The sequence below is a fragment of the Semicossyphus pulcher genome, unplaced genomic scaffold (assembly GCF_022749685.1).
Source record: "Semicossyphus pulcher isolate SPU_LCO1_2020_fin unplaced genomic scaffold, fSemPul1.0.p SCAF_3, whole genome shotgun sequence".
Classification (NCBI taxonomy): domain Eukaryota; kingdom Metazoa; phylum Chordata; class Actinopteri; order Labriformes; family Labridae; genus Semicossyphus; species Semicossyphus pulcher.
The window spans coordinates 33,832,983-33,857,643 of NW_027211704.1; the positions used below are offsets into that span (position 1 = coordinate 33,832,983).

A 24,661-nucleotide genomic window follows, 5' to 3' on the forward strand; every position below is an offset into this window, starting at 1 on the left:
AACGCGTTAATGCTGCTGTAACACAACAGTTCTTTGTAACCCAAATGATCAAATAAAAGTCAACATGTAAACCAAACGTGGTCCCTTTGACACGTTGATCTCTTGACTTTTAACACTAATTGTAAATGCACCATAAAGCAGGCGTATTGTTTCCTAAGAAACCTCAGTCGTAACTGTTATCATCATCTCCCTCACCACTAACAACCTCTCTAACCTCCCCCTGTGCCTCCTTCTGTCTCTCCCTCACAGTCTGATCCGGTTCCAGTCCAGCTGTGAGAAATCATCAGGATGAAGATGAGACAGCTCCGAGCTCTGAGTGGATTCATTCTGCTCACACTGACCGTCCTCGCCAGCGCCAGGCCCAAAGCAGGTCAGTCTGCAGATACGGGGAGAAAGCTCGGAACAAAGACTGTTTTAATTCAGCACGTGTGCTTTCTTCAGATGAACTGAGCTCACAACATATCTGATAATCAAGCGGTTCAACATGTGAGAACACTGTTTATAAGGCAGCTGACCACAGAAACGGATCCTGAGCGTCCGATAGATGACCCCACTTTAAAGTGATAGTTCAGATATTTGAAGGGCAGAGGTACTTATCAATAGTGAGTGTACTTAACTGGGTTCTTTACTCGAATTTGGTGAATCTTCTAAAGGCAAAATGCAATGTTTATTGCATTGGTAATCTCAGTGTGTCTTTGGATGGATAGGGTGTCTCTGTGCAGCGTCTCTGTTCTGGATGTCGTTCTTCCTTCACACACTCATCATGCTGCACTTTGTGCTGTTTTTAGTTGTGTTGCTTTGCAGCCTTTGCATTTGCAGTATATAGTATTATTATGGGCTGGGTGTCTGTGGCGACTTTCACAGAAAGAATCACAAGCGGCGCCCAGTTAGTGACGCGTTTTCCATCAGCCAGCAGTGGTTGGTCTGCCAGAGAGGGTAGGCGGAGCTAAGCGGCTGCTTTTCCGCTCTCTGCAAGTGTTGCGAGTAAACAGTAATCTACTATGGCTGAACAAACAAAGAAAAGATGGATGACTACAGATACAACTTCAACAAGAAGTGAAAATCCAAAGAAGAAGAAACAAACTCGACGCTCAGATGAAGCAAACAGTCTGAAAAGGAAAGCGACCGTCAGCCAGGAAAATCAAGAGTTACAACCGGAGCCGACCGTGGACGTCCTCCTACAGTTACTGTTTATCACCGTTAGGTAAAAAAAAGAGAACGAAACTGAAATCTTTGAGATTATATTTTCACCATCACTCGCTCTAAACCTGAAACACCTCCAAACAAGCAAAGACGAGCCGTTTCAGGGGACCGGCTCTTCGTCTTCTGTTGTTCACTCTTCCACTCTAAACTGCCGCTGCAAGGTCGGCGCTCATCACATGACCTGCCAGCTCCCCCAAAAGTGAAGTCCAAACCTCTCCATCGCCCCCTGGAGGAGGGGCTGTTAGTTTAGGGAGCGCTTGGTTTGATATGCAGCAGAGTTTTCTACGGGTGGAGCATTTTAAACATCAATATTGTAGTCAATCATGTTCATCGAGGGAAAACAAATAATCGATTAACTGTGCAGCTCTTCAAACAGCCTTTTCCTTTGGCAGCGTGTTTTTAAACTGTCCGTCTGTGTTCTTTTTATAGGGAATGTCTCAGTGGTTACAATATGTACTGTCCCTTTAATGCACTCAAGTTTCAGGACGTATCTGACCTGTACATTTGGAGATGAGTCACAGTGAATCTGCAGCGGAGCTTCTTCTTGAGTTATACGTGCAGACAGAGAAGCAGACGTATTTATGAGGCGTTACAAAAACAGCCGTTACTCACGTCTGTTTGAAACTAAAGACAGATCCCACAACAATCCCACAGGCCCACTTCTCCTGCCTCGGAGTCTCGCCTACAAAGACTCTCACTGTGAGTCCAGCCTTTGTGAAGGAAATCCTGACGTTCATTAATCAAAGGGTTCCTGTCTGACTCATAAAAGCACACAGCGAACGCAGCCTCACCTCATACCTCAGACATGACTGTGTCTGAGCAGAGATGATGTTACAGCGTTGGAGCGCGTTCACAGTGATGCTGAGGACTTAAGGAGAAAAACAGGTGCTGAAGTGAGTTCAGGTGATAAATAATGTGAAAGTGAAACCAGAGCGCCGCTGCTGCTGCTTCATTCAGGGGAGAAACACATTCACAAAAGAACAAAGGAGATTTTTCCCATGAGTCTGTCAAATACTTGTTCAATGATACAGCTGATTTTATTCTAATAAACCTATAAAGCAAAAAGAAGAAAATAAACAGCACAGAAAACCTTTTATGTAACAACCCAGAGCTGTAGTTTGTGACAAACATCACTCAAACATGAGGAAATACTGTGTTTGTTGGGGACTATTTTCAGCGGCGGATGAATCCACATTAAGTTACCCAGTGAGAACTTTTGGCAGACGGTGTGTGTGTGTGAGATGGAGTAAAAACGTATCTCAATTTATGCAGGGCTGGACTTTGGTACAGGAAGTGTTCTGGTTTGTAGTCCGAGTAGTATTGACCAATCACGTTTCAGCAGGCTTCAGTGTTTGCAGGAAGAGCAGTCTGTGTTGAGAGCAAAAGCAGGCGGAACAAATCTTGTGTTATGACATCCCGGCTCCCATCAGTGGTAATTATTCATCTCTATAAACATCTGCAGCAGCTTCAGCTAACAACCTGTTCTACATCAAAAATTCAACTTGAGACAAATTCCCTCGACACTGTCACAAAAGCTGTTCAGTGTTAATATTTCCTGACTTCCTTGAATGCATCATAAATGATGGCTCCGCCCTCCGTCTCATGTCAAAGTAGTTTTCTTCTCCTCCTGAGGACAGACCTGACAAAGCTTCATGTTGACTTGTTGCTAATCTGCATCATGATGTTGTTATGTGTTGTTGTTGATGCCGTTAAAGTCAAGGGGATGGAACAAACCGAGAGATGACAGCGTTTATTTAGCAGACGTATCTGGAGGGAGAATTTCACTTCACTCTGATCTGAACACACGGTCGCTTCTCGAGCTGCTGACTGGACTGTAAACGATGCAGCGCACGGAGAAGGACGTCTGCGCTGGAAGTCGTTTATCGCTGAACGCTGGCTAAACTGGAAATACTGACGAGTAGACCGTCGTTAACCGGGGGATATATGGTCTTCAGACTAACGCCATGTGTGCAGAGATTGAGTACAAATAAACTACAGTATGGAGGTTATTTTGTATGTTAACATAACGTAAAGGGACATTTCAATGTAAATTGTAGCATTTACCAGATTTAAGGCGTTAATGTATGTTCTGTCATGTGGAGAAATCTGGCCCTACATATTCCTTCTGGATTATTAAAGTTGTATCTTATCTCATTGTATATAACATATACAAACATAATATATATATCAACTGGCTGAACATCCAAACTTTTGTTTTTAAATGTGTGTTTCTACCTCAGCCGGCTCCGCGCTCACAAACTCACATCCCGTCTTTTTGCACCCCGGCAGGTCCGGAGCAGAAATGTAAGTCTGGTCCGGTGGATCTGATCTTCCTCATCGACAGCTCCCGCAGCGTCAGGCCGCACGAGTTTGAGACCATGAGGAAGTTCATGATCGACATCCTCGACACCCTGGACATCGGACTCAACGCCACCAGAGTGGGCGTTGTTCAGTACTCCAGCCAGGTACTGCAGGAGCACAGCATCAACACCTACAGCCATGTTGTATTCTTTACCTATTCTTCATCGTGTTGTTCTGAGCATTGCTGACATGAAGCTTTGTTCAGTGACTCACAGTGTCTCCTCTCTCCCCCTCTCCCTCTCTCTCTCCCTCTCTCCCTCTCTCTCTCTCTCCCCTGTCGTCTTCAGGTCCGCAGTGAGTTCTCTCTGAAGACTCACGCCACCCTGGCCAGCATGGTGAAAGGCATCAACCAGATCATCCCGCTCGCTCAGGGCACCATGACCGGCCTCGCCATCAAATACGTGATGAATTCAGCCTTTATTGCCGAGGAGGGAGACCGGCCCAAGGTGATGCAGGACAAACTACCTGTTACCATAGTTACACACTTTATTTCTGACACATAAAAAACGACTTAGTTTGAAGGTTAATTTCATCCTCTCATGTTTACTGCACTTAAAGTCGTCCTGTGTGTTTGTGATTTGGTTGAATGACAAACTCAAAATGAAAACCTTCAGCGACACCTGAACGCACCTGCAGCAGAAAATGAGGAAGATTTGGGGTTTTTTTTGTCTCAGTTAAAAAGTTTTTGTCTTCATTTTTTTGAGCTGGAACCTTCTTTCTCTCGGTCGCTTCATCCTGATACGGGGACGTTTTGGGTTTGCTACAGCTTACACTTCATTTTGTTTAACTTCACCGACTGATGGCAGGAAAAGCCCAGTACTCTTATCGGTGTACAAATAAGCACAAGGTGCCAAACCTCAATTTCAACTTTGAAACTTGTTTCTTTAGTTTAATGCTATTTGACAAACTTGAGCCACAGTTTTAACCAACGATGAACCTAAACCGGCCGAGTATGTCGGGCTGCTGTCTCACCTTTAGAGGAAGCGAGAGGCTCACTCAGTGTCTGCTCTTGTTGGGTCTGTGAGTCTGCAGAAGCACCACACGAACCTGTCTGAGAGATCTGCTCATCATTTCTAGTTTCCGTCAGAGCAGCTTGTTGGGGCTGGTCAGGTTTTTTCTCTTATCCTGGCGGTCATTGTTTTGTGTTCGTAGTGTTTCCTTGGTCTCCCTGAGAGTCTTTTAGCTGCTTGGCATGCGTGCTTTAGTTTCTCCTTTTGAAGCGTTGTTTAGTTAAATGGAGCTTGTTTGTTTTCGTGTTTCCTGCTCCCATCCAATCACTGATGGTTTTTGTGGCGATCCATCTGGAATAACTTCCTCCGGTCTGCTCCCATCATCCTGACAGTATTACTTATAAAACTTCACTTTCTGATCATGAAATAAACTTTAAATTAAGTTAAAATCACCCCCCCCCGTCTGTGTTACCTTCCCCTGATCCTGAAGTTTTCTCTCCCTCAGGTTCCCAACGTGGTCGTGATCGTGACAGACGGACGCCCTCAGGACCGCGTGGCGGAGGTGGCGGCCGAGGCCCGAGAGAAAGGCATCGAGATCTACGCTGTGGGCGTGGCCAGAGCCGACATGACATCGCTGAGGGCCATGGCTTCCCCGCCCTTCGAGGACCACGTCTTCCTGGTGGAGTCCTTCGATCTCATTCACCAGTTTGGACTTCAGTTCCAGGACAAGCTCTGCGGTAAGACGGGAAACAACAACACTGTTTGAAAACCTCGTAACTGTATCAGCCAAAGCAGGATTGATTAAAGACGATGTGTTCCTGTGAATTGCGGGTGTTATAATTGTCTTAACAGCCACTTTAAGGTCTCGTCACATCTGGAAAGTGTTTCTCTTTACCTCTGATTGGATGATTTTATTTCTTCAGAGTTTTACGTGATGTCGGGACACGAAACGAGGACAAAATTAAACCGTTTTAGTGGAGATGAAGACTTAAATCCTCGAACCTAAAGCCACATTAAAAACAGATGAAAATAAAGCTCATAACTACCCGACCATGAAGGGAGCCATTCTTCACGGATCAGACTTAATATTTCTGTAAAACCCGTCTGAAACCAGCAAAGACATTTGATGCTTTAATGGATTATTTTTATTTGAAGTCACTTGAACGCAGGACGAGTGAAAACCAGCAGCTGAGTCTGAGGAATGTAACCTCCTTCTGAGGGAAACAGCAGAATCTTTAAAACCACTTTAATGTCTCATCTGAATAAGAAATAATCACCGTGCACATCTGACCCCGCTGAACATCTGACGTTTCATAACAACCTCCTCAAAACGCTCAATGCAGATATTTCATCCTGCTGCTGTTTTTCTGGGCGCCATAACATTATGACCACCTGCCTGATATAGTGTAGCTCCGCTTTAGCCACCAAGCCCTGACCCGTCAATGGACTCCACCAGACCTGTAAAGGTGTGCTGAGGTATCTGGCACCAAGACGTGTACACCCGATCCTTTAAGTCCTGTAAGCTGCGAGGTGGGGCCTCCATGGATCTGGAGAATCTGGAGGCCAAGTCAACACCTTGAACTCGTCATGTTCCTCAAACCATTCCTGAACCATGTCTGCAGTGTGGCAGGGAACATTATCCTGCTGAGAGAGGCCACTGCCATTAGGGAATACTGTTTCCATGAAGGGGTGGACTTGGTCTGCAGCAATGTTCAGGTAGGTGGTACGTGTCAGAGTAACATCCACATGAATCAGGACACAAGGTTTCCCAGCAGGACATTGCTCAAAGCATCACACTGCCTCCGCCAGCTCGCCTTCTTCCCATAGTGCATCCTGGTGCCATGTCTTAAAAGGAAACGTGATTCATCAGACCAGGCCGCCTTCTTCCATCGCTCTGTGGTCCAGTTCTGATGCTCACGTGTCCATTGTAGGAGCTTTCAGTGGTGGACAGGGGTCAGCATGGGCACCCTAAACGGTCTGCAGCTACACAGCCTCATACACAACAAACTGTGATGCTCTGTGTGTTCTGACACCTTTCTATCAGAACCAGCTTTAACTCTTTCAGCAGTCTGAGCTTCAGTAGCTCTTCTACTTGATTGGACCACACGGGCCTTCACTCCACACTGCCGTGGTCGTCCATGACCCTGTCGCTGGTTCACTGGTTTTCCTCCCTTGGTCCACTTCTGGTCCTGACCTCTGCAGACCGGGAACACCCCACAAGAGCTGCAGGTTTGGAGACGCTCTGACCCAGTCGTTGAGCCATCAAAGTTCAGTCCTTGTCGAAGTCGCTCACATCCTCACACTTGACCATTTTCCTGCTTCCAACACGTCAACTTCAAGGACAAACTGTTCACTTGCTGCCTAACATGTCCCACCTACTGACAGAGGCCACCGATAATCAGTGTCATTCTCTCGACCTGTCAGTGGTCACAATGTTACGGCTGATCGGTGTTTATCCTTTAATATTTTAAAGTCTAAAGTTTGAAACATTTTCACCATAAATAAATCACCCCTTTCTGCACGCTGGTGCCATCTTTATTTAAGGTAATATATTTTCAGTGTTTATGACAAAGACCGAGCAGCTTCTCATGTCACCTCTGCTGCAGGTATGGATCTGTGTCTGGAGTCGGATCACGGCTGCGAGCACATCTGTGAGAGCTCCCCCGGCTCCTTCCAGTGCCTCTGTCTGCCCGGGTACACCCTGAACGCCGACGGGAAGACCTGCGCAGGTACGTAAACATGACTGTCAACATTACACGCAGGAAACAAAGAACCATACGGACACTTTGGGACACATTCATAGTCAACTAAATCTGACACACGACAGAAAGACACAACAAAACTACATCACACATTTAACCAACACACACAAGCTCGCCTCAGTTCATGCCTGTGAATCACATGTTAAATAAAAGACAAACACACACGTCAGACACAACTCAAATCTTCCTCCTCTGTCCAGCACACCCTGCTTTTCTCTTTCAACAGTGAATCATCATCATCACACTGTAGCATGAAACCAGAGGCCTGTACCACGAAGCAGAGTTAGCGGTTAGCGAGCTAATTCAAGGTTAACCCGTGGTTATCAGGTTATGTTCGAGATAAGAGATCAACCTGTGCTAAACACCACCCACTGACCAATCAGGGCTCTTGATTCAGGAGCTCTGAGAGCAGATGGTGAGAGGGAGGAGAGAGATAGAGAGAGAGAGAGAGAGCGAGAGAGAGAGAGAGAGAGAGAGAGAGAGAGAGAAAGAGAGCAGTAAAACCCTTTATTAAATAACTGATCAAAGATATTCATGGAGCTTTACTGACGTACACCTACAACAGAGACGACACTGAACTCTTGCACTCGCAGCAAACTGCAGCTGTTGTGTTTGAAGGTTTCAGTAGCGAGACTTAAATCCTCGGACCTAAAATCACATTAAAACCAGATGAAAAGCTCATAAATAAAAAAAGCTGCTTTAAATTGTGGTTCCATATTTAGTTTTATTTGCTCTGTGAGTCCGTTTGAAACGGCTGGAGCTCAAGGCATGAGTCTAAATCTGTCATGAAAGCCACATAAATACATTTAATGTAATACACGGATGTTATTATAATCAATATACGGTGCTCTAATGATGGAGCAGAGATATTACAGACTTAACTTACACACATTCACACAGTCTGTTGTCCGTCCTGCATCTGAGTTTCTCTGTTTGTAAAAAATGCCGATCAGCTGACATCAGACTTGTCCTTGTGTGTGATTGGTCAAAGGCTTCAGACTCCGCCCCCTTTATGTTAACGCCCTCATAGAAACCCTGGGCTGACTTATAGAGTTGATAACCAGCGTCGTGTGACCGCTTAGCGCGATCTCCTTCGTCAGGTCAGGTGAAGCCAGAACCAAAAGATGCCCTGGGTGTGTTGACCTCGTCGTGCCGACAACTTGAGCCCGATCTTCTTCAGTCTGTATTTGTTAACACTCAAGCAGCATGAACAGTCTGCAGACTTCAAGCTGTTCCTGTCTGAAGCGGATGTAAAAACAATCACTAGATGTCTTTCATACAGAAGAAATCTTACAAATGTGGAGAATCTGAGGCGCGTTCAGCAGATAAACGGAGACTCTAAACACACATGGATCATGTTTGTTTGTTGATATTAGACTGAGTTTGACTCAGAGGAGAGTTTAAGGTTTGCGGCAGCTGTCGGGTTCGAAGGTTTCAGGAGGAAAACCGGCTCCATGAGTTCACACGCCTTTCAGAATATCAGCATGCTCCTGTTCTCGCACCTCACACCTCGCCCGCCGCGATAATGAACATAGTTAGTGAATAAATCGCTTGCATGTGTCTCTGTGTGTGTGTGTGTGTGTGTGTGTGTGCGCGTGTGTCTGTGTGTGAGTGTGTGTGTGTGTGTGTTTCAGCCATAGACCTCTGTGTGGAGGGGAAACACGACTGTGAGCAGATCTGCGTCAGCTCGCCCGGCTCCTTCACCTGCGACTGCAACAAAGGATACAAACTGAACGACGACAAGAAGACCTGCACAAGTCAGTCTCACACACACACACACACACACATGCATGCATGAAGTAATACAACACACATGCATTGATACCTGCTGGCTTTATATGAAGACGTGTGTGTGGCCTGAATTCATGTCATGTTGGTTCATGCTGAAGTGGATTCGGAGCTTCACGAGCTGCTGATCTGTCCGCTGCTTCATGAAGCCGAGCGCAGGTTTCATCTATGTTCCTCCTGCTGCTGACTTTGTCTCACTGAAACAAGATGCTGTCCCTTATTCACTTCATTCAGATCCCTTTATAGTCCTGTGCATCGTGGGGTGAACTCAACAATCAGGACAAAAGCAAATGTATACGTCTGTAGAAGAACAATCCGGCGTTCATACGACAATAAGTTGTATTTGTGGCCGGCAGTCAGAGGTGGCAGACTGGCACACATTCTTCACTCAGGTAGAAGTACAGATACTAAGCTAACTGATGAGCATGAATCATCTTCAGGGACAGGACGGGTGTCGTTGTTTGAGGTGAGATTTAAAGAGACAAAGGGAACATAGGTGCAAACCTGCACGTGTTGCTGCTCTGCTGCTTACGGCCCGGCTGCTTTCCTCCCCTCAGTGATCGACTACTGTTCGTTTGGGAACCACAGTTGTGATCATGAGTGTGTGAGTGTGCTCAATGGCTATCACTGCCGCTGTAACGAGGGATACAGGCTGCTGGACGACGGCAAGACCTGCCAGGGTGAGTACTGCATACAGCACGGGAGACAAAGCACACACTGTTACTGACAGATCGAAACACACGGTCCACTGCTGTCAGGCTCGACCCAAAGGAGCCGCTTACACACGGACGCTCGTTCCTGTAGAGATCATTTAACCTTCCACAAACTGGAGGGACTCACTTTAACATTATGTAGGGGCACTGCTAGTCTACACTGTGTCCTGCAAAGAGAGAAGACGGCTTCACTTCACTGAGCCTTAAAAACTCTGTGATTCATCTGCTTCATTCTCAAAACAGCCTCCTAAGCAGAGCACTGATCACTGCACATTTCAGATGTCTCTGTGGTTGGCGGTAAATGTTTCTGATTGAAGTATTTCCATCTCTGGCTGCAGCTTTCTTTCAGCAGATCTTAAACAAAGCACGGTTGAGTTCTTTGCAGGGACCGGCTCGTGTCCTCTCACCTTTCCCTTTTCAAATCTCAGTTTCTAACCACTGCACTGCATTCAGAGTAACCTCTTTTCTAGTTTCAAACGCTCCAGGCTCCCTCTCTACTATAATGCAACGTAGTGCATGCAGAACGTCAACAAAGTGTGTTGGAATAAATAAGCACAGGTAGAGAGCAGGCAGGACTACAAATAGATGAATAAGAAATGGATGTTTTGCAGTGACTGAAGGAGACGATATCATATAGTTTGTTTCACTCCGGATAAACTCACAGCTTGGAGACATTGCTGTGGCCGTCACACATGCAGCACTGTCTGGATATCTGGGAAGTGTGCTCCCGCAATTACCATTTATCACCATAAGGTGCCGCCAAAGAGAACGAAACTGAGATCTTTGAGATTATAACTTAAATAATCTCTATTTACAGATTCTACATAGTAGAAGGTAAGAGCCGTTAATTAAAGTAAATCACAAGAAAATCTGTTTCTGTTTCTGTAAACATGCAGCACGTGCCAAAGGAAGTCGTTTGTTGCTAACCGCCGGCGACACGCCGCGGCATGTTCACCGTTGTCCCCAGAGGCTGCATCGTCGTCAGACTGTAGCCGATGGGATCCGAGAACGTCACTTCAATGAGCCTTCGGCTTCTTGGACTTTTAATGCTCTCATATGAGACTAAAAATAGTAACACCAGCGCGGACGGGAGCGCTTCAGCCCTGAACTAAGACGACTGCTTTAAGGATCTTTTTCAGCACTGAGAGAAACAAAGCCAAATATTCATGTGGCATTCATGTGAAAACTCTCTGATCCACAGATCACCCAAACTTCTGAAAGCCTTTTCCCAAAATATTTAAGATTATTTAAAATTATTTCAATCATCGATTTTATTTATACAGCGGCAACCAAAAAAAGTTATCTCAGGACACACACATCAAGAAACAGGACTGTAGTGCTGTTGTATTATGAGCAGAGGCCCAACATGAATCCACCATGAGCACGAAGGTCGTCCTTTAACAGGCAGAAACCTCGAGAACCAGACTCACAGTGAACAGTCACACAGCAAACACGCATGTTGTTTGCATGTTAATGCAGGTGTCTAACATGTGTGCACATACTCCTGCATGCAGCCTGAAACACACACTCCTGTTACAGATGTTTCAGAGACACAGAAACATCTGCAGCTCAGGATGTTGTTGACAGAAACCTGTGAGAAGAACAATTTACAACCTCTGGATGAGCCGAGACTTTCTTTCCCCCTCGAGGCCACTAAAACCTTCAAAGCTGCAGGAACACATCGTGGAACTGTGTCGTCCATTTAACCCAAATACCACAAAGGCAGTTACGTAAGGAGACGTGGAGTTATATATAGTTAACGGGACTGTTTCAGCTGTTCTGTGCTGCAAAAAACAACTTACATGAGACGCACAGGGTCATTGAGAGGCTACAAACAACACCACGTATGTGTTATCACTCTGACCGCCATCCTCCAGATTTAAACTTTATTTGAAGAATTTAACTGAATAAACGAATATCAGAGATTGTTTAAAATAATTACCATGATTACCTTTAGTCATATATCTATTATAGAAATTAATATTTTCTCAACCTTAAAATGCTCTTTGGCTCAGATATTGATTAAAACTTTTGAAAGAAAAAGTGTCCCTTGAAAATGCATTCTTAAATGGCCAAGACTTCAACACACACACACACACATGGTTTAACTCAATATGTGCGTGTGTGTGTTATTTAGCCATTGACCTGTGCGCTGAGGGGAAACACGACTGTGAACAGATCTGTGTCAGCGCGCCCGGCGTCTTCACCTGCGACTGCAACGAAGGATACACACTCAATGAGGACAAGAAGACCTGCGCACGTCAGTCAGGCCGCACGCACACATACACACATACACAAGTGAACACACTAGAGCCCGATCAATAACCTGTGTATCGAATGGATAAAATTATAATGAGCCAATATGAGCCTCGACTGATATAACTGTACCTGCATATGTGTTTTCTAACATGGGCTGTTATAAAACACGTTTTCACAAAAGCAGAAAACAAAGCTGGATGATTTTAAAATGGTGTCAATACAAAGTTTGTCCAGCAGAGGGCGCGCGGACTTCATGGTTTACAGCACATGTAGCATCACAGCTTAGCAGACGGAACTCTAAACGTATTCTAAAAGGCAGCTGGACCTGGTTGAAGTTCTTAAAGACGCCTCTCATCCGAAAGGCTTCTTCAGTCCTGACCTGACTGGTGGGCGGAGCTACTAATGTAAGCGTTGGACATCTTATCTTTATAACATGAGATAGACGTTAGACCGCAGCTGGGCTGCAACTATTTTGTTAGTCGACTAGTCATCGATTATTGAAACGACTAATCGGATAATGAATTGTACAATTACTTAATGACTCTTATTTAGCTCTCAGCTTTAAATGTAGTATTAATGTTAAAGCCATTACAACTCTGTCTGTAGATAGCTAACGTCAACTAGCTGAGAAGCTAATCATCTTATCTGTGCGAGTCTGCATCATCCACCATCCAGCGTGCCTTCTCTTCAAATGCTCATTACGCACGTTACCGACGCGCTCCCGTGATAAACAAGCTCCCCTTCACAGATCCTGCAGGCGGCCCTTTTCTTTGCAGCGTTGAGGCTGAAATGCTCCCGGACTATAAGTTTTAGAACAGATAGCGTCGCATCGGCTGTTGTTTTGTTTGTTTGTCGCTTCCCGGTCGCTGTGTTGCATGTGCGCCTCTCGTCAGAGATAGTGAGGATGTGAGAGATGGCTCACCCCTCAGCAAACTCAGCTCCAGGAAACAAAGCATGAAAAACACGCACAATGACGTAACCGACTAATTTCGTCATCGATTTTTGCTGACAATGTCGACTAATCGTTGCACCCCCAGATCGTAAACAGTGCAGCGCATGTTGAAAGAAGTCTTGGCTGGAAGTCTTCTGGCTCCTCCGGGACCCAAAAAAGATGGCTGTCAATCCACATCCCCCCCCCCTCCCCGTCAGACGACGGACAATGTTTAGAGATCTGTAATAATAGGTGAAATGTTCCCCTCTGAAATTTTTATCTCATCGTTCTCTACAGTCAAATATTGGTCGGGCTCTAGTACACACACAAACAAACACACACACACACACACACACACACACATTACTTGGAGTTCCTCATATGTTTTTATAACAATGTAATTAAAATCGTTTTGCGTCTGTGGACTGTTGGACTCAGAGACTCCCTGATTGAATCCAAAAATTCATCTGGAAAAAACTGAAGCTTCAACGAACTGTCTTAAACGTGTGGTCAGAGGCGTCTTTCTACCTGTGCTTACTGATGATTACCTGAAGACACGTAGAAGCTCATACACAGAGACACAGGAACAACCACACACACTGTGTCACTGCAACATTATTACAGATTGAAAATAAATGTCTGTGTGTGTGTGTGTGTGTGTGTGTTTGTTTCGTTTAGCCATCGACCTGTGTGCGGAGGGGAAACATGACTGTGAACAGATCTGTATCAGCGCTCCGGGCGTCTTCACCTGCGACTGCAACAAAGGATTCAAACTCAACAAAGACAAGAAGACCTGCACAAGTCAGTGAATCACACACACACACACACACACACACACACACTTATCTTTATAACATGAGATCTTATGATGTATTTACAGCGAACAGCTAGCATGGTATGTAATACGTGGACTGTGTATCTGCAGACATGGACCTGTGTAACACAGTGGAGCACGGCTGTGAGCACCAGTGTGTGAGCACTCCTGGATCGTACTACTGCATCTGTCCTGAGGGACAGCTGCTGCAGGACGACGGCAAGAGCTGCGGCAGTAAGTGATAAATGATCTGTGTTATACAAAGTAGAACTTAACTCAGAGTCATGACGAACACAAGTTCACCTGGACACATGCAGCAGGCTCCTGCAGGGGGACGAGGGTCCTGCGGGTCCTGCGGGTCCAGAGATGTTGCAGATGCAGGATATGAGCGCACCGGGCTGCAGCAGGAGGTCGGCATGGTAATCTCTGAGATCACTCTTAGCCAACAGAAAAACAACAGATACATAAAACAACCTGCAGGATATGAGCCCAGATCTCTGCTGACAGTCTGCTGAGCACAGATGTAAATTACATCAATGATCAGTCATATGAGTGTCATTAAATTGGTATAAACATCAAGAGCTGCGATCAGGATTAGAGCAGGAGGAGAGAGCGGGGGTTACTCCTCAGGAGATGGAATAAAGATGTATTTGAAAATGTCCTGCTGATGTTAAAAGCAGCTCCGAGTGTCTGTGAGGAAACGGCCGGACAGAGTTTGGATCTTCTTTAGGATTTTTCTTCCCTCTCGGGAGGCCGAGAGGAGCCAGAGCTGCTGCCAGTAACCTTCAAACAGCACCTCCATGTGGAGGTTTGTGGCAGTGCAGACGGCCTCGTTCATCATCCCGGCAACATTTATACTCACAGACCGATAACTGCAACTTTGTCACTTTACTAGGTTGAAATATTTTAGTCATTTATCTTAAAAAGAATGGGCAAATATTTTAATATGAACCTGCACATTTTGTGTTAAGAGCAGAAGATATAAATATCTGAAATACAAAACATCTTATGTATGTGCATTTCTTAGCTTTTTCAGTGCTCAAAGTTCTCGTTACAGTACAGAGAAGATTCCACTCCTCAACAATGCAACACCTGCGAGAAGAGCAAACTTGAGGATGTCTGTTTTATATTGTCAGTGTTCATTCTCAGCCTCCCTCTCTTCCTTGTTCTTTGTCTCCTTCAGCATGTAAGTCTGCCAACATCGACCTGGTGCTCCTGATCGACGGCTCCAAGAGCGTCCGGCCACAAAACTTTGAGCTGGTCAAAAAGTTTGTCAACCAGGTCAGCCATGCTTTCACACATCCAGCTGGTTAATGTCAAGAGGCACCACACTTTATCCAGGAAAACAAACAATAGATAATATATATATATATAAATCAATGTTATATATGATCAAGAAAAAGTAGTTCCGACTCAGAGAAGATGTTTGAGAGCTCGCAGCACAGTCAGGAAGCTTGGACAGCTTACAGCTAGCAAGGAGGAAGAACTGCTGTGAGTCTACAGGTCCTAAAATGAGACAATCCAGCTGTCGCAGTCAACAGAATTGTTTTTAGCATGAAACGATGGAGCAGGAAGTGACAGGAAGTGACAGGCATTTATAAGCACAATAATAAACCCAAACAGAACAGAGTCCCTGTGCCTTGTGTCACCTGAACATCCCCCCCCTCCTCCTGTGCTGTAGGTGGTGGACTCTCTGGACGTGTCGGCTCACGGCACCAGAGTGGGTCTGGTTCAGTACTCGAGCCGGGTCCGGACAGAGTTCTCTCTCAACATGTACCACACTGCTGACGAGATCAAAGCTGCTGTCATGAAGGTAAAACCGTTTCCACACAACAATCAGTGTTTTAACCTGTCGTGTCTCTTCAGTGTGTGTGTGTGTGTGTGTGTGACGTGCTGAATTACACTGCTAAGCAACTTTTATTGAACACTGTGCAATAAACCTTTACACACCTGGTCAAGGCGCTGTCATCGTGCTCAGGCAGGCTTTATGAGCTACACTGCAGCCAGTCAGCAATGGTGATAGAGATAGATCGTCCACATATCACATTTCTTTAACAGAGGGGACATTACGAGCATGTTAAGCAGCACGTACTGTAAAAAATAAGATTTTCAGACTATTTCATGGGAATCCAACAGAAACAGAACCCACAGCGAGACATATTCCTGCACCGCGTTATGAGGCCTCATCGACTCTGCACTGATTTCAGTCTCATAACTCAGGACTTGTTTACCTGTCCAGGTTGAATACATGGAGAAAGGCACGATGACAGGTCTGGCTCTGAAACACATGGTGGAGAACAGCTTCTCCGAGGCAGAGGGCGCCCGTCCTGCCGGCCGCAACATCCCCCGCATCGGACTGGTGTTCACAGACGGACGCTCGCAGGACGACATCACAGAGTTTGCCAAGAAGGCCAAAGAAGCCGGTGAGACTCCAGTAGAGTGGCGGTCAAACCACGTATATCGTCTGACCTCAGGTCCTGTAGATGAATGTTGTGATGTTTATGTGTGCGTGTGTTTCTGTCCACAGGTATCACCATGTACGCTGTGGGTGTGGGTAAAGCTGTGGAGGATGAGCTTCGTGAGATCGCCTCTGAGCCTGTGGAGAAACATTTCTACTACACCACCGACTTCACGGCCATCAGCACCATCGCTGAGAACCTCAAACTCAACGTGTGCCCAGGTACATCCCTCAGGGTGGACAGCTTCACTCAAAGTACATCACAAGTAAAGGATAAAGTCACCTCTGATGTTTGAGTATCAGCACATGGACAGCACAATTATAAACCTTATCCATCAGAAATCAACATAAAGTGTGAAAAGCACATGGTTGTAGATGTTCCAGCACCAGCACCGTTATTTGATGTAGTTGGTGGCCTGGAAGAACTATAGACTATTCAGCTTCGATTACTAGTCTCTGCCTTCACTTCTATTGCTAACTAGCTACGAAGCTATGCTACCAACTGCTCCTCCCAAAATGAGTGCAAAGGATGTTATGGACACATTTAAAGTGTTTCAGCTGACTGGATATTGAGCTTTGTTTCTTTGAGTCGAGCCGCAAGAAAAGAAATGAAGCAGAGCTGGCCTGAGGCAGTGACTGCTTGCTCACAGTGCATCCTGGGACATGTAGGCACTTTTTCTGTCAGTGTAGAGCATACTTAAGAATGTATTACCTCCACTGACTACTTTTCAGAGATGTGGACTTGAGACTTGTTGACTTGGACTTGAGTCAACTCGACTCACTGTTTTGATGACTTGACAAAAAATAAATGACTTTGGACTTGAACTATCAAGTATGTACGCAGCGCAAACTGGGAATCATGATTGGACGACTCAAAAAGGAGGACTGGCTGTCAGTCAAACTCCTCGCTATGGCAACACGCAACATCAAAGCCCCCAAAGAGAAGCCTCATCAGTCGCACTCGTTACTACTCAACACGGTCTCAGAGCAGACCATCATCATGGCTGCGTCTGTGCCAAGATAACACAGATACAATTCACTGTCATACTTTTTGAACAGGTTATATAAACTGGCCAATAATATCATTATTAGACGGGCTGCTAACACCTTGTCTTTTCTCTTTATAAAGAGCGGATACTATAGTGCTGGTTCTTGGGAGGAAAAAAGTGACCTTGACTTGGGACTTGACTTGACTTAATTTAGGACTTGCCTTGACTTGACTTGCCTAAGAAAAAATGACTCGAGACTTACTTGGGACTTGAGCAAAGATGACTTGGTCACAACACTGCTACATTTACCATCAACAATGTATCAATTTATTTACTGAGCACTTTTTGATATCCACACTCTCCGGCTCGCTGAAGAGCATAACAAACAAGGGAGATCCACACAGTAACAGCGTTTTAAATAAACAAATGGTTTGTTAAGTTTAAACCAACAAAAGAAAACTAACAGTTGAGTCAGCAATTAGCTAACATTTAATAAGTAACAGAGGGAACCATGGCTAACCTAAACACAATCAAAACAAACTAAAAGAAACAATGTGGAAGGGAGAAAGAGAGAGCCATCTTGGATTCCCCCAAGCTTTTAAAGGCCACATCAGGTGAGCGCAATCCCTCAACCAGGTGGGAGGAGCCAGGTAATCAGGGAGGCAGGAAAACAAACTCAGACTGACCCAAGGCCTGTGGCCGTCACAGGCTTTAAAATATAAATATTCAATGACATGGTTGGTGTGTGACTGCAGGCACATGGTTACAAACTACAGGAGGCTGTCAATAGCAACCTTTTTTTAAGGTTTAACTTCAATATTTTACTAAATATTAATCAATCCTCTTAATTTCAGGGTCATAAACATAATGAAATGACATCCCGAAATGACTATAAATTAGTATAATATATAAAGAGATGAACATAAAGTTCATTTTAAAGTATGAGAACATGTGATACCCTTCCCAGTGTAGTGTGTGTTTGCTGTCGTGATGTGTTGATCTTTGGCTCCATCTACTGTCAGCTGCAGAAACATCATTTAGATATGAAGCAATAACAAAACAAAAACATGACATTCCCTTGTCCTTAAATGACCAAGTCTTAACTTGTTGTTTTAATGTGTGAACATTGTAAAGTAGAAAGGAGGCTGAATGGGGCTCTAAAGCAGAATCATTCATTCTGCAGCATGTTTGTACCAAAAATACACACTACCTGTATCTGACAGAAGGATAAAACAAAGAGTCAATTAAAATAGTTTAAGTAAAAGATTTAACTACTGGATATTAATCTTTGCTCCTGTGTGTGTGCGTGTGTGTGTGTGTGTGTGTGTGTGTGTGTGTGTGTGTGTGTGTGTGTGTGTGTGTGTGTGTGTGTGTGTGTGTGCAGAGGAGAGTCAGGGGGAGATCGAGGTGAAGGACCCCTGTGCCTGTGAGAGTCTGGTGGAGTTCCAGCAGGCGACCATGAGCAGCCTGGAGCAGATCACACAGAAACATATCCTTTCACTGAATTAAACACAGAATATTCCAGAAAGAAGGAACAGCTCGACCGACCTCTCTTACAGTGAAACACAAACAAATATTCTTCATATGCCTGTGTGACGGACGAGGACTTTGTTCTTTGTTCTTTGGATCTCTGAAATAAAATAGTGGAGGCTGAAACATATCGTGAGCAGGTGTTCATACAGGAAAGGTTTAGCAGACATTCCTCTGAAGGTTCATCCCTATCAGGAACCATCTGTGTGTTACAGATGTGGAGCTAAGGCAACATCTACTGTATCTTCTAACTAGTCGTGAGCATGAATTATAATTCTTTGTTTTATTTAGAGACTTGATTGTACGGTGTCCCTGACAGGCAAGTGAGTTTGTTTTCCAGGATCATTTCTAAGAATCGACCGTAGAAACGGGAACATTTTTGGCAGAGGTTAGGGTTCCCAGCAGCTGAAATTAGGGGATGTCATGTTGAACAGATTTATCTGATAGTATTTAAAGTTTTAAAAGAGGCGGCCTCATGAATGTTAGATAGTGTCAGAGAAGTGGAGCTCAAAAGCTACACCACCATAAGGGCTCTTATTAAATGATGGAATAGTTCAGTAACCAGCATCAAGGCGAGTCTATAACAATCAGACTATTAATGATCACTCAGTTTATAGCACTTATCTGAACAATAACTTTAAAAAGGGATTTAAGACACTCGTTGGGAAGAAAGCTCCGCAGCAAAAGTTTGATCTCCCTTTGTCACAAACCGTAACCTGAGAGTAACCAGCAGTAACTGCTTAGAAATGTATTCAGGAGAAATGGTGTTTAAAGTCTTTAAACTGAGAAATAAAATCAGTCGTAAAGTTTAAGAAATTGCACAAAGCTAAAAAACCTTAATGAAAGCAGCTAGCTAACTTAGCCAAAGGCTAAAAACAAAGCCAAAGCAGCTATCTATGCAGTCCCGAAGACAACATGCAACCGCCAGCCAAATTTAGATTTCGTTAGGTCCAAACATCCAGTCAGAGTTTACGCTAGACTTTTTTTGACGACCAATTTGGACGTTAATATTCCAGAATTCTGGCGATGTAGAAAATGGACATATACTTTGAATAGCAATATATGCCTTATTAATAAATTAATTCGACATCAATGAATTCATTGGCCATCATCCTAAATGTGTCTTTGCATTTCATTGACGTTGATTAAAATAACTTTATAATAAGTTACATGAAGAAGCCAAAATAGTTGTGAAAAAAGACAAAAAATTCACGTTTGTCAACTTGATGTTTACGTTTAGAGGCTTCACTAAACAGAACTGCTCCGCTGCTTTTCAAAGCTGAATCCAACCCATTGGGACAACTTGCCAGCCTTTTCCCTCAGTGAGGCGGCAGCGCTGTCATCATCGGCACTGCATCTCGCCGTGTACCGACACAAATGATGGGTCGCACTGTGCCGTTGTCCGTCTTTGCCTGTCCATCTCTCCATGTTTGAACAGTGGAGGCAAACCCTGTATACATTTATATTGAAGTTCTCTTGACAACACGCTTTTTAATTAACACGCAATTACTAATTTTTTGATATCTATTTATTTGGCGTATATTCCCACCGGACATTTTGGGCGTTAATATCTTTATCTGCCGGACAACTACACATGATACTGGCCAAAAGCTACTAAAGATACTGGCTAACGTAAAGCCTGCATGCAATGACGACAACTTTTACTTTATTAAGACATAAAAGTAAAAACAACCAGGATCTAAAAGTGTGCCCTGAAGTTGTGGCTGAAAACAGGGTAACAAACTGGATTATAGGGAGTAAGTGAAATTCTGGTGGAGAGACACATCACAGCTGGAGACATAAGGCTGGACTTATCTGAGGAACCATTCATGTAAAGACTCTGGTTTCTGAAGTTCATGCATATAACTGTTATTCCTTAATGGCCTGTCTACTGACTGGGATGACCTCCCGTCTGGAGCAGCTGGAGAACCAGCTCCTCTCCAGGAAGTGACCCGTTCATCGAACATGACGCCGCAGAAGAAGAAGAACAGAGCGAGGAGGAGGAGGGCACATCCTGGAAACATCATTAAAGGGGGATCAGAAACCCCTCCAATCAATGGACACAACCAAAGAGTCTTTTTCACAGAGCCTCCGTAGCCTTCACGAGGTCTGATGGTCTTTATGAGGCCGACATGCATCTGAAGGCTCGCGATGCAGATGCTCATTTCTGGTACAAATAGGAACGAGCTACAGTTTACACGTTTTGTCTTACAACAACACATTTACTTCCCCGGCCGTCTCAGAGCAAAGCAGACAAAAAAACAGAAGGACGCTACGTTTAGACGATTCACCAGGAAGTCTTTCAACTTCTGGGATTTAAAACAACAAACAGAATAATGAAAGAGATTTGTGAATTAAGCCTCCATGTAACAGCACTCTTTATAGGCAGTCAGACGCATAAAGGGGATTAAAGGCATGTAGCTATAATCAGTGTAGATATTAGATTAAAAGCACAGATTAATATTCAGATAAACATGAGTTACAGTTGTCATCACACCATCCGTCTGCCTCTCTAAGTGCCCTGTTTATACTTGATCTGTTTTGTACCGTTTGTTAAATATGATGTATTTATAGCAGATTGTTTTTGCTCTTTCAGTATCACAGTAGAGTAGTAGTTTTTATAAAAATGAAGTGTTATTACCACTCCCAATAATAAATTGGACATGAAAACAGTTTCTGCAGTGAGGAGAAAAGTAGTTCAGATTTAAAAAAAGGGAAGTTAAAAGTATCACGTTCACTGAAGCTGTGGTCTGTTGTTCAGAGAGAAAATGAATGAGTCACGACAGGACTCAGTATTTTACTCAGAATACACACGTTTATTCTTCACTCTGCACTTTCTGCGTTTGGTCTGAATATTTCTTTACATCCAAGTAGAAAAAAAAAACGCTCCTCATGATGTCGACACGACGCGTTATGGCAGGAAATCTCTTGACTGAGCGTTCTGTGGTAACTCAGTCACACTCGATCATCAGGAGGCCTTACAGGGTACTGTGTGTAAATTAATGACCCTCTAAACTACAGTAGACTCCCTCTCTCTTGTAGTTGTGTATAAAAAAACACCACAAATGTATCCCCCCTTTATATTTGAATGCTTGTATGTTTTTGTATATTTTCTAATAACGTTACCTTTTTGTATTTCTCTGTATCACAGCTCAGAAAGCAATAAAAGAGTGAACTTTTCACTGCTGAGAGACATTTTGTGCTTCAAACAGTCCAGGAGGTTAGCTCAGAGCTGTTAGCGTTATTACACGGCTTTGTTAAATACTTGTTTCTGATTGGTTAACTATGGCATTCTGAGGTCTGCTATTTATCAATAGTAGACTGTTGCTATGAAGAACAGAACAGTAAATTCGACGTTGGTCTGTTTGTATACATTATCCCTTACTAAAATATATCAAAAGAAATAAATGCCATCAACCAGTGGGCTCCCGATATATCAATATTGGATTTTTTTTACTCCCTAATATCGGAATCGACATCGGCCCCAAAAATCCAGCATCAGTCGGGCTCTAATTAGCAGCCGATCCTTTAAGTCCTGTAAGCTGCAAGGTGGGGCCTCCATGGACACTAGATTGGATTGAGATATGGGGAATCTGGAGGCCAAGTCAACGCCTTGAACTCATCGTGTACCTCAAACCATGTCTGCAGTGTGGCAGGGCGCGTTATCCTGCTGAAAGAGGCACCTTTCTGTCAGAACCAGCTTTAACTCTTTCAGCAGTTTGAGCTTCAGCAGCTCTTCTGTTGGATCGGACCATACGGGCCAGCCTTCACTCCCCATGAGCATCAATGAGCCTTGGCCGCCGATGACCCTGTCGCTGCTTTACTGGTTTTCCTTCCTCGGACCCCTTTAGAAGCTCCTGACCGCTGCAGACCGGGAACACCCCACAAGAGCTGCAGGTTTGGAGATGCTCTGACCCAGTCGTCGAGCCAACACAGTTTGGTCCTTGTCAGAGTCGCTCACATCCTCACACTTGCACATTTTTCTGTTTCCAACACGTCAGCTTTGAGGATAGAATGCTCACTTGCTGCCTGACAGGGGCCACTGTAACGAGATACTGTTATTCACTTGACCTGTCAGTGTTCATAATGTTAAGGCTGGTCTGTGTTTACTGTAGTTGAAAAACAGGTTAGAAGTTGATGTACTGTGTGGAACATTTGGACTAAAGTTTTCCTCGTATGACTCATGCTGAGAACTTCTTCACATGTCGAGTTTAGCCTACCTGCTGAGAGTTCCCTGATGACAGAAGTTTGTTCTCAGTAAGTAAACAGGCGTTTTGTTTTTGCAGGTGAGTGAAACACTTCAGGGAACAAAGCTGATTCCCGGTGGATTCCTGATATTTACTGCGTTTAAAGATCAGCTCCTCAGGGATCAGGTGCTGCTCCCAGACAAAGAGCGTTGTTACTGACAATGACCTTATGCACACGTTCTCAGTGGACTGATGTGACTCATGTTTGTTCCACCGGTTTCTTTCTCTCTTTCTTTCTTACTTTTAAACAAAACTTTTGTTAGTAGAGTTGCCATTAACAAAGAAAGGTCAAAACATTTTCGTTCGTCCTGCTTTCTTGATGCATATTGATTTATGTCTGGAGTAATCTGTTAACTAACACGTTAAGTAATGATCTATTAGCAGGAAATTCACATAAAGTCGCTGTATAAATCCTAATCATTTGATAATTGTGAGCAACTGGAATTTATTGATACATCCTGCAAAACTTAATGCATAAAATCATCATGAGTCAGGCCTTAGTTCAGCTCTACTTCAGGACATGATCTCATCTGATCAGTATCAGCGCCTGTAGTGACATCAAGCACAGCAGATATCTGCCATGATGTGACTAACTCATCAAATACTTTCTCTTGATCAATGTTTTTATAGAAAATTAAACCTCTGGACTTTTGTTCTGTGCACAGTGAGGCATAAACTTAATGATGTCGCACCAAGAACAGCAGACAGAAGGTCGCAACATCAACTAAACCAGCTTACTGGTAAACCAACAACTGTTTTGATCATCGATTAATCTGTCGATTATTTCTAAGATTAATTTCTAAGATCATTAATCGGATGAAAAGAAAAAAAGCTCAATTTTGGTTTCAGCATTATATTAAAACACAAAAAATATTACATCTTGTTTTCTTGTACATTGAAATGTTAATATATCAGTTATGTAACTCAGTTAATATCTTGTTGATTTACTTAATAATGTCACATGAAAAAGGAAAGTTCAGACGAGGCCTCTACAATAAAAAAGGACACTGGGGATGCAGCCATGAACTGAGTATAACAGGGAAATGTAACTAACCAAAATATATCTAAGCAGATGTTGCTCAAGTTTCTGTTGTGAATAAATTAAATATCCACTTTAGTCTGTCTCTGACTGATGGCATGAAGTATTCAAAGACTCCATAACGTCTTGTTACACTCCAGAGTCTCTCTGACCGAGTTTCAGCTAAATTAGTGAGAGATTAGTTTCCGTTCTGACGGACAAACACACGATTACAAGTTAATTTAAACACAAGGTGACGGACAGAAATACGTTCCGTCAGTTTTCTCTCCATGTTGTGATGTTTAATGAAGCCGGGCATTAGCTTTATCAAGCGTTAGCGGTAAGTTAGCTTTCACTGCGGCGTTAACTTATCAACAGCTTTACTGACACGGTATACACTGCCCTTCGCTGCTTCGTCAGGAGAATTCATCACGTGAGCTACACAAGCCGCGGCATTGGCTGGCTGCTCCCAATGACGTGTTCACAGCGCATGCCGTGCATCATAACAAAGACCCAACTAATCGATGATGAAATTCGTTGCCAACTATTTTAATCATCGATTTTTATTGATTTAATCGATTAGCTGTTGCAGCCCTAAACCAAACACAGTATATATAAAATCCTAGTGTCACTGTTTC

The 24,661-nt window shown here is 44.0% G+C and overlaps 1 protein-coding gene across 1 annotated transcript; it reads left to right on the forward strand.

The window, feature by feature from the left end:
• Positions 1-282: 282 nt before the first annotated feature.
• Positions 283-21,940, forward strand: matn4 (matrilin 4). Its single transcript, XM_069678034.1, has 16 exons — positions 283-370; positions 3,493-3,668; positions 3,852-4,010; positions 5,020-5,251; positions 7,121-7,243; positions 8,911-9,033; positions 9,622-9,744; positions 11,915-12,037; positions 13,646-13,768; positions 13,893-14,015; positions 14,965-15,062; positions 15,463-15,594; positions 16,021-16,204; positions 16,309-16,461; positions 18,613-18,717; positions 20,651-21,940. The coding sequence occupies exons 1-16, from the start codon at positions 289-291 to the stop codon at positions 20,707-20,709; spliced, it is 2,118 nt and encodes a 705-aa protein (XP_069534135.1). The 5' UTR covers positions 283-288; the 3' UTR covers positions 20,710-21,940.
• The last annotated feature ends 2,721 nt before the right edge of the window (positions 21,941-24,661 follow it).